Source organism: Sesamum indicum, linkage group LG11 (genome assembly GCF_000512975.1).
Source record: "Sesamum indicum cultivar Zhongzhi No. 13 linkage group LG11, S_indicum_v1.0, whole genome shotgun sequence".
NCBI lineage: Eukaryota > Viridiplantae > Streptophyta > Magnoliopsida > Lamiales > Pedaliaceae > Sesamum > Sesamum indicum.
The window spans coordinates 370959-381815 of NC_026155.1; the positions used below are offsets into that span (position 1 = coordinate 370959).

At 33.7% G+C, this 10857-nt stretch overlaps 1 protein-coding gene across 3 annotated transcripts; it reads left to right on the forward strand.

The window, feature by feature from the left end:
* Positions 5632-8153, forward strand: LOC105173075 (transcription factor bHLH13-like). Of its 3 annotated transcripts, none has more exons than XM_011094724.2 (2): positions 5632-5824; positions 5934-8153. In XM_011094724.2, exon 2 carries the CDS (start codon positions 6158-6160, stop codon positions 7973-7975), a length of 1818 nt encoding a protein of 605 aa, XP_011093026.1. In that variant the 5' UTR covers positions 5632-5824; positions 5934-6157; the 3' UTR covers positions 7976-8153. The 3 variants fall into 3 exon arrangements, with proteins under 3 accessions (XP_011093026.1, XP_011093025.1, XP_011093027.1); XM_011094723.2 differs by having other exon boundaries at positions 6122-8153; XM_011094725.2 differs by having other exon boundaries at positions 6168-8153.

Sequence of the window (10857 nt, forward strand, 5' to 3'; positions counted from 1 at the left end):
TGATTTGGGAGTGCAGACATTGATATTATTTGTTAGTATTTGGATTATACAATGACATCAATTATATTATTGTTGGCTGTATTATGAGTATCTTTTTTGTTAATATTTATTGCTCTTGGTTTGGAAAATTCAGATGTTGGTATTGATTGAATGTATTTGATGTTATAATGACCAGGATATTAATTTGGGTACAAAAATTAAAAAATCTGCCAAAATAAAAAAAATTAAAGACGGATTAGAGACGGAATACTTTGAAAGTTTAGAGACTGAATCAGAGACGGATTAGACAGAAAATTGTAAGGTTTTAGAAAAGGAACATTTTCTGCGTTTTAGAGATGGAATTAACAAACAAATACTTTACCTTTAGAGACGGAAAGTTCTTTTTTAATCGATGGAATCAGAGACGGATTGCCTACAAAAATCAGAGACGGATTACCCTAAAACTTTCTTCTTGTTTCTCGATATAATCAGCGATGGAAATGTTCGGTCTCAGAATTAGAGACGGAATATTTTCGTCGCTAATATTTAGCCACAGAGCTTTCAGCCACGGACTGCAGCGACGGACTTGTCCATCGCTAATTTACTTTAGAGATGAAAATTCTAGTTTCAGAGACGAAAATTTTCGTCTCTAATACCCTTTTTTCTTATAGTGATTTAATGGTTTGTGTTTTGCAGTTTTATATTTATAAACCAAAACGAAACTAATAAGTATGTGCAGTTTTACTCTAAATTTAAAGTCACTTTTTGTTCAACAATAATAAACAACTCGAGTCCGTTTGATTCATATGGTTTTAGCGATTTTCAAATTTTTTTTGTCACTCATATAGCCAAGTTTTCAACATAGAGATGTAAAATAACATATTTTGATGTCATCTCTTTAAATCGATATAAAAAAATTTCTTCGACCCCTCCCTAAGTTAGTATTTGATTGTGCCACAAAAGGTTGGACAGTCACCGAAGTAGCAATAGCAGACTCAGTGGCCATAATACACAACAAAAAAAATGTCTTAAAATTGTCGTTATAAGTGAAGGTCTATGTAAGAGTCGGACTTTTAATATAATATTGCCCTGCATTGTGTTAACGATAATGACGATTTGTCTCCCAAAATACAATGATTTTTCAATATCAAAAACAGTATCACTAAAACTTTGAAAGCCAAAGAAAAAAAAAATAGTCCTTTGGACTATCTCAAATGTGATTATTTTATTACAATATATTGTAATTATAATTTATATCAATGTGATTATTTTTAATTGCGATATTTTTGTGCTAATAAACTCTCTCATTATATTAATGCTTTCCTAGATAATTGCATAACAATATGGTTTATTGCAATATTTATTGAAATTGTGCAATATGATTTTGTGATATGAACATATCGACATTAACATTTGGGTGCTCCTATATTATGTGAATATTTTATTATTAGGAAAAAAATTTGTCACAATGGTGATAATTAATGCGCTATCGCACCAATTTTTTCTAAATTGATTTAGAAGGTCTTGTAAAATTATATAATTTTTTTTAGAATAATTTGTAGGCTTTATATCAATTAATTTATATTTTTCTTTTTGAAAATATATTATTTAGGCCAATTCTTTGGCAGGCTATGTATTATTTTTATTGGGATATATTTGGCTATTTACCACCACATGGCCAAATTTTTTCAACGTGATGCACCAAATATTAGTGTAGTCCATGCGGGCTAATTTTATTTTATTTTATTTATATTGCACAGTGCATGCATGTAGCACTTTTTATGGATATAGAGTTATTTAATTCTAATCGATAAATAGTTTATTATGACTTTTACTCAATAGAAGATGATTACAAGCCGAGTTGCGAAATTTTCGTAGGTGTAAAGAAATAATAAATAATTTACTTAAATTTAGAATAAAATATAAAAATCAGTACTAATTTTTGAGCAAATCTAGAGATCTTAGATTTATCGACCATCTTATTTAAGTTAATTAATGATGGGATGGATAATTGCCTAACATTATCGCCACATGGATGCTGACAAATAATGAATCAAGTAAAAATTTGCGCTTTTGTTAGTTAAACTTAGAAAATATGATTGGAGAGTTGTTGATCTCTATTCTTAAGTATGAGCTTATTCATCTTTAAGTTGCTAATTGAGCTGACTTGTGGATATATACTTTTCCACTAAAGAAATCACCGAGCTTGAGGTTGATTTTAAAAATTGAAACACAAAATTGATGCATTTGTTGCTCATGTCGAACCAACTAAAGTGTTGTCGGATTAAACAAAGAGTAGCATGCTAAGTGCAAACTCGATCCAAGAAGTGATAAACATATCACTTTTATATAGGCAAGTGACACTAATAAATATCAAAGTGCTATGAGAAAAATTAGTCACGTAACTCGTAATTGAACTAAGAGGAAGTTTGACTAAGTAAATGCTCTTTTATTTGTTTTCCTAGAGTCTCCAATCCTCCCTTTAGATGGATCGTGGATATGGGAAGACCGATCGCATAATTGCAGATTGAGCAAAATGACTATTATCAGTGTGGTGCGCTAATAAAAAAAAAATTATAGTATAGCGCACAAGAGACATCGAGTGCCAACCCATAGTCATTAATTGATATGAGCTCTACTCTTTAAGATTAATGTAAACGGCAATGGAACTACTCTAAAGAGCTGTGCAAAAGGCACTAGTAACCTATTAGTCTAATTGAGTTGAAAGCACTGTTAGGACAATTATCATGTGTTTTGGCTTATCCATCATAAACACATTTTTTGACTTTCATGCATTTATATTTATATGTGGTGTAGGATGTGAATAGTATGATTCTATGTACTGATAGGAATATCATGTTTGATTATGTTAGATAAAATACTAAGAAATATAGAACTGTAAAATTCTAAATTTTTAGCAGCTATATGAGCTTATAAAAAGAGAAAAATAGAATATTTCTAGAAATGTCTAAAAATTGTTCGGGAGCAAGATCAGTTTGCGTTTGACTTGAATAGATGCAATTTTTAAATACAGCTCCGGATACGTGAATCGACATATTTCCGCTGCTAAAGATTAATTCGACCCACAATTATATACTAACATATTAATTAATTAATTAGCATACAAGTATATTATTTAGCATGTATGAGATGGTTTAACTCATTATTATTTTCCAATAACTTAATATAATTTAAATTGATGAAATAAATTTATTATTTTAAACATATAATTCATCATTTTAATGTGAGGTTGGAGAACACATGTTAAAGCAAGAAGCGGAGGGTGGGTGGGGGGGGGGGGGGGGAGAAAAAGAGAAGGAAGTGGTGTTAAAATAAAATTGAATGCAGTTCACGTGCTACATACACCCAACCACGCATACATTCACGTTCTCATCACGTGCTTTGCGCTACTACGTTGACATCGAGGTGGGAGCGCTCTCATCTCATACTCATTCTCACCGCTTATTGTGAAACGTGTGACCTTCATCATTACTCCAACACACGTGTCCTACACCACACCGCCTTCCCCCCTCACTTATTACTACACTTGAATTTCATTTTTTAAATTGAAATTATAAATTTAAAATAAAATTGCATTTCATATTCAAATTATATAATGCTAAAATTCATTTATTTTCAAAGCTCATTTTTTTATATTTATATACAATAAAAATTATTTAATTCTTAAGCCCATTTGATTATTGTCCCAATTTTACATTTATTTTTTTCGCCTCCCCCTTCCTCTTTTCTCTTTACCCTCTGTCCGTTTTATTTGTTCAGTCTTTCTACTAAAATTGACCTTTGACCTTTTAGTAGATTAAGTATTTTCTTTTATATATATATTTTTATATTTTAATATACTCAAAATTATGGAGAGCTTTGGTAGTTTATGGTGAATACTTTCTTGCTTGCTAAATGCAAACACTTATTTTATTTCTTGATTTTTATTAGTCTCAACGTTTTATTTTTATTATAAGTATTATTTGGTATTTTATATATATATTTACATACTTATTTAGTTTATTTTTTATTTTAACATTATAAATTAATTTTAAAATATTAATTTGTTAGGTATTGAATTTTGTAATAATAATGTGTTAGTTTAATAAAACTATTAATGTATTCTTTTTGGGAAAAAAAAAGAAAATGAAAATAAAAGGTGAGATTAATGAAGTCACTTTCTCATATCTAATGTTTTGGTTATGGGGGGGCCCTTTATCTTTTAAAAAATAATATAAAGAAAAATCAATTTCTATTTATTTTTTTCAAATGAATGAGAGAGAGAGAGAGAGAGAGAGAGAGAGAGGGAGAGAAGATAATGTTATTCCCATGTGAAAGGAAAATGTGGATACAATATTTTGAGGATTAATTATTGATGACACAGTTTACTATTTTGGGTAGCATTCTATGAATCACATGCTACCTTTTTATTCATTTTTTCTTTTTACCATCTTACATACATTTCTTCATCTTACCACCCTTTTCTTTTAAACGGTAAATTGCATTTTGTTATTCGAACTATAATCATTTTTGGATTTTATATTTAATTTTTTTTATTAATTTATTATTTCAACTATATGAAATTTATACTTTGCCATATATGAGGGTTTTTTTGTTGGAAAAAACATCACATACTTTGCATATGTGAGAAATATCACATCACATAACTCTTAAATATACATGTGCACTGCGTGCGACTTTTTCTGCTAAAGATTTGGTTGAAAAACAGTTATAAATAGCAAAGTACAAAATTTCATAAAGTTGACATAAAAAAAAGTTTAGATTAGATGTCAAAGTGTAAAAATGATCATAATTTGAATATAATTAACCCTAATTTAAATGAAATTTATTGTAATAGTAATTTAATAGTGATTGATAATTTTAACTAATTAATAAATTAATATATATATATATATATATATTTATACTAATAAAAAAAGAAAAACTCTTTCACACTTACAAATGACGATTAATAACACGGTCGTACCAATTTTTTGTGAAGTAAAAAATGCCCTTCATAATAAAATAACTACATTATTCAACTTTTTAAAATTTACATTCATTGATAAATTATTATATTTTTTTTTATTAATATAATATACTAACTTATATATTTTAAAACGTGAAATATTACTTATTAGATACATGTAGGAACAACATGCCATAACGATTAGTGTATATATATATGTATGATGTTGGCCATAACAATTACAAATGTGAAGTTTAAATTATTAATAAGCCTTGAGATCTCGTCTCGATAGTGAGTCATTTCTTCAGGATAAAAATGTAAGCACATGTGTATTATGGAAATAAAAGGAAACGATGCCTCATAAAATTGGAATACTGATCACGTCAGAAATCAATTTATTGAAAAATGAATTTATAAAGAGAATGTTATTTTTCTGGTTAAAATATAAGGGAGAAATTGAATGTTTTAAATTAGAGTAATTATAATTTATTGAAAAAAATAAAAAGAAAGAAGAAGGTGTAAGATAAAAATTGACCCACTTTCACTATCAAAAGGATTAAAATGGAAAACCAAAAACAGGTCTAAAACCTAACCATGGTTACTTTTTCACTGTTCTTTAACCAACAACCAAAACTTTCATACACATGCAGCGGTTGGGCAACAAAATTAAAGAGAATAAAATAGAACATATGAACCAAACACAAAAACAAAGACAAAAACCTCTTCTTCTCTTTTCTTTCACTCTCCAAAACGGAGGACGAAATATTTTAAATTTCTTGTTTTCACTTGGCTGATCATCTCTATTCCAATCTTTCTCTTTTCTTCTTTTTTTTATAATTACTGTGTTGGTGTGAAGTGGGAAGACGCAAATTACTGGTGAGTAATATAAATTCAATCTCTGTTCTTCGTGTTTTATTTTTTTAACTTGGTGGCTACTTACATTCAAGTGTTTGTTTTTGGTTTCTTGTCATGCATGTTTCCTTAGATTTATGCTGTTTGAGATCTGAGACCGACGGCTATGGCTAGTTGGGTTTCTGTGTAAAAGATTGAATTTTTGTTCGAAAGCTGAGATGGGGTTGTGTTGATTTGGTTTCTAATATATTCTTGAGCACATGGGATTTGGAATTTGTGAATTGAAAAAGATTGGGTTTTTCTTTATTTTGTGTGATTTAGGGTGTTGAAGTTAAGAACCTCGGGTGGTGCTTTGTGATGAAAACAGGATTTGGTATGGGGAGTGTTGGGTGGAATAATGAGGATAAGGCCATGGCGGCGGCGGTTTTGGGGACTAAGGCTTTTGATTACTTGATGTCAAGCTCGGTTTTAGCTGAATGCTCATTAATGGCGATGGGGAATGATGAGAATTTGCAGAACAAGCTGTCAGATCTTGTGGAGCTCCCAAATTCCGCCAATTTTTGTTGGAATTATGCGATTTTTTGGCAGCTCTCGAGGTCCAAGACCGGAGAGTTGGTTCTTGGGTGGGGGGATGGGTGTTGTCGGGAGCCTCATGAAGATGAGGATTCTGATGTTACTCAAATTCTCAAAATCAGACTTGAAGACGACGCCCACCAAAGAATGAGGAAAAGGGTTCTCCAGAAGTTGCATATCTTGTTTGGGGGAACTGAGGAGGATAGTTATGCCTTTGGATTGGATAAGGTTACTGATGTGGAAATGTTCTTCTTGGCATCTATGTATTTTTCTTTCCCCAGAGGAGAAGGGGGCCCTGGGAGGTGTTTTGGATCTGGAAAGCATGTCTGGTTATCGGATGCATTGAAGTCTTCTATTCATTATTGTGTTCGGTCATTCCTTGCAAAGTCGGCTGGCATGCAAACTATTGTTTTGATTCCAACTGATGTTGGTGTCGTGGAATTGGGCTCAGTCAGATGTATTCCTGAAAGTTTGGAGCTTGTGGAGGTGGTTAGGTCTTCCTTTTCGTCGTTATCGCCGCTTTTCAAGGCTAAGAAAGCTGCGGCTGTGGCGGCGGTAACCGACAAAAAAGATGGCGACAGCCCAATTTCTAGTTTAGTAATTGGTAACCATGCAGAAGTAGTTCCCAAGATCTTCGGGCAGGATTTGTATTCTGGTCGTATGCAGTTGAAGGAAAAGTTTGCTCCTGGGAAAGCAGATGACCGTACATTGGATGCAGGTGCAAATGCGAAGAGGGTGCCAGTCACAACTACTACTCGTAATGGTTTTCACAACACAGCCTGGATGCAATACAGTAGTATGAAGCCTGGAAACCAAGTGGAGATTTATACTACTCAGACTTCAGCAAAAAATGTTCACGGGCTTGGTAATGGGGCAAGGGAAGAGTATAGGGGCAACAATCTTCAGCATCAGAAGCCACCTCAAATGCAGATTGATTTTACTGGAGCAACCTCAAGACCCGTTATTTCCAGGCCACGCAGTGCCGAGTCTGAGCACTCAGATGTCGAGGTTTCTTGCAAGGAAGTTTGCACAGGGCCACCGGAAGACAAGAGGCCTAGAAAACGTGGTCGGAAGCCTGCCAATGGAAGAGAAGAACCCCTCAATCATGTAGAGGCAGAGAGGCAGCGGCGAGAAAAGCTGAATCAGCGGTTTTATGCACTGCGAGCGGTTGTGCCTACTATTTCCAAGATGGACAAAGCGTCCCTCTTGGGAGACGCTATTGCTTATGTAACCGAACTTCAGAAGAAGCTCAAGGACATGGAGTGTGAGAGGGAAAGGCAATCAAGAGAACCATTGGCCTCGGAAGCTAAGCCAAATACGGAAACTCAGGTGTGCAGTCCAACTGTTGATATCCAAACTGGCCGTAATGAACTCACTTTGAGGGTGAGCTGCCCATTGGAGACTCACCCGGCATCAAGGGTCATCCGAGCAATCAAGGATGCACAGGCAACTATCATCGAAGCAAAATTTGTTACAGGGAGCGAAAAAGTGTTCCACACATTTGTTGTCAAATCTCAAGGATCGGAACACCTAACTAAGGATAAGTTGATTGAAGCTTTGTCCCATGAGTCTAGCTTGTCGCAGCAGTCGTCTGTCGGTTAACAAAGTATAGGCAGGCATCATAAGCAGTGAACCAGTGTGGAAAGCTTTTGTTGAGGTTTTGATATATATAGAGGGAGAGAGCAGTTAATGCAGGGCTAGAAACAGAAAGAAACTGTTTATTGACCATGTAGGAGATCAACTATCTGCTTGTTTATAGTATACATATATATTTTTGCCAGATGAATCCATTTATTTAAGTTTAGTTAATGAGTTTGTCTCAAATATGCAAAGTTTGGTTTGTTTATTTAGTTAGTGGTAGTTTATGATCTGTCTGTGTTTGAATAGATAGCCCTATCAACATGCAAACTGGATCAGAACTAGAGCTACAATTTGTTGATTAATCATTATGGTGATGATGATTGTGGTTGAGTTGTAGTCTTCTGCTCACCTGCTCTGTCTTTCTCTATGACTTGCGTTTAACGAAGATAGTAAGTTACAGCGAGCTCTTTGTTATGATAATATTTAATGAATTTATACATTTTTTATTTGATAATATTTATGATATTTTAATAAAATTATATAATCTTTATATGGAGATTTGAAAAAGAGATATATATAATTATAATAGTTTGAAAGGAATTGTTGGTTATAATTTAGCCAAAAGAAAAATGAAAAAGTAGAAACAAGAGTTTGGTGAGAAAGAAAACGTGTGGAACGTGGAGGGGAGAGGGACAAGTGACAACAATTTAAACAACGTTACTATTCCCACGTTTAATGAAATGATGCAACAACATTTGACTCTCACCTCTAAATTTCTATTATTAAATTTCAGTAAATACAAACCTAAATTAGAAGACAATAATTACTTTGGTAAGACTTCTAATAGTAGAGGTGGTGGGTCCTACACTCCCTACTATCAAAATTGGACGGACCCTAATCACTGTATGGCGAATCTTAGGGTCCTCCTTACACTCACCACTCATCACTCACCAACATCACATGTTTCTTGAAACTTCCAAATCAACTACATCTATTCATTATCTACAAATTTTATTACCTCCAAAACATCATCAATCTTTTTATTATTGTTAAGCGATAAGGATACTTGATCCATGTTCAAAGTATATGATCCAGGTTGCTTAGGTGAGGTGCAGTCGTGTAATACGTCATCGTCAGGCTAGTTGGGAGTGTTCCCCAATTGAGACTTTCAGATGGTTAAGTCAGTATAATATGAAGTCGAACGCGATCTAGAAGGTTTAATAAAGTCGAATAAACAATGAATGTATCGTACCATAAAATTTCGGACAACAATATTTATAGGTCCAAACATCCATACAAATGTGCTTTAAAACCCGGACCGTCATTAAACCGAAAACTTCAGTGGGTTACGGGTCACTCGTTCAACCGTTAGTCCAATCGTGATCGAACCGATAATGTCATAAATATATAATAAATAATTATAAAATAAATAAAAAAATCACTTTAATAATTAAATAATATAAATATACTGAAGAATTTTGTCTTTTAAATATTGTTCTCTTTGCAATTCATATTTTCAATAATATAGGCTTATTGTCTAACATGCAACATATTGCACATCTTCATCCTTGTGGCTTCGATCGTTGGTAACTTATTTTTCCAGATTAACATCCTCTTTTTCTCGAATAAGCTTTATACCAACTCGGTGCTTTTTTCAGTCATGGAATTTAACAGGAACAATCCATTCACCTTGTTGGAGAAAACTTTGAATGGATACTTGACTTTGTCTATCTCCGTGAGCCAGACCCATAATTCCCAAGCTCTTCTGGTAGAGATACTATCTTCAGTAATGACCGATATCGGGGGAACTTCTCTTGAGGCAGTTTTGATCTTGTTGAAAGCCACCATGTCTGGCCTATGCAATTTCATGAAATGAAATGCTAGATGAGACCCATTTCCTGCCGTTTCTGGAGCAAGTGATACGAATTTTATCTCTAGAACATCGCCTTTTTTTAGGTGGGGGTTGTTTTGCCACGAATCAAAGACTGCCCCACTAATCCATTCCTGAAGTTTTTTTAGATTTTCGGAAAAGTTGGTGACATAGTATGAACTGAAGCAAGAGCTCCAAAATCATACCATTCTCAGACATCTTCTGGTTTAGACCCTTCTAATGTCCAGACCCTGTTATATTTTCTAAACGTTTCGATAATGGTCTTGCCTGGGTTCACTCCTTTGCGAAAAATTAATTTTTCCCACATGCGCTGATAGTCCTGCCAAGCAGAAGAAGATATCAATTCGTTAGTATTAACCTTAGAGGTGCCTGTCATTAGCCTAAGGCGAATCTCTCCCTCTTTAACCCCAGAGGTGCTGGGTTGACTTGAATCTAAGGGAGTTTGCACTTCCTGTGACTCAATTGTTGTCATTTCACCAGAGTTTAATGATAGCCTTTGGCAATCGGTACTTGAATCCGATGCTACAGGTCTAGAGCCCTGTACTCTAAATGCATGTTTAGGATCATGCTCCCTCATCTCGTGAGTCATCCCTAAATGTGATGCCTTTCGAATTGGTTCTCGTAAGTCGTTCCCTAGCCATGTGGATGCTAATAAGAACTTCTTATTGCGACCTAGACTATGTCTAGATCGGCTATTTGGATTTATCTGGCAACTTGAGCATTAACTACTAGCTGTCCAAACTCCTCGAGGTTTTCCCGGAGGTGCCTGAGTCTCAACATGATGGAGTTTGCTTCAGATGCCTCCATCTCTCATCAGGAAATTTGCAAGAATAAATTTTATAACGACTATAGTATAACAATTATTGGCATTCAGCTTGTCATCTGATAATACGAGCTTTCTCTATTTTTTATTTTAATTTATTTTTTAAGAAAGCCTTGACATTAGTATTATTAACTTTTAATGTAAATTCTTAGCAAGTAAAAATAAATGCCATTTCTTAAAAGTCTCCAA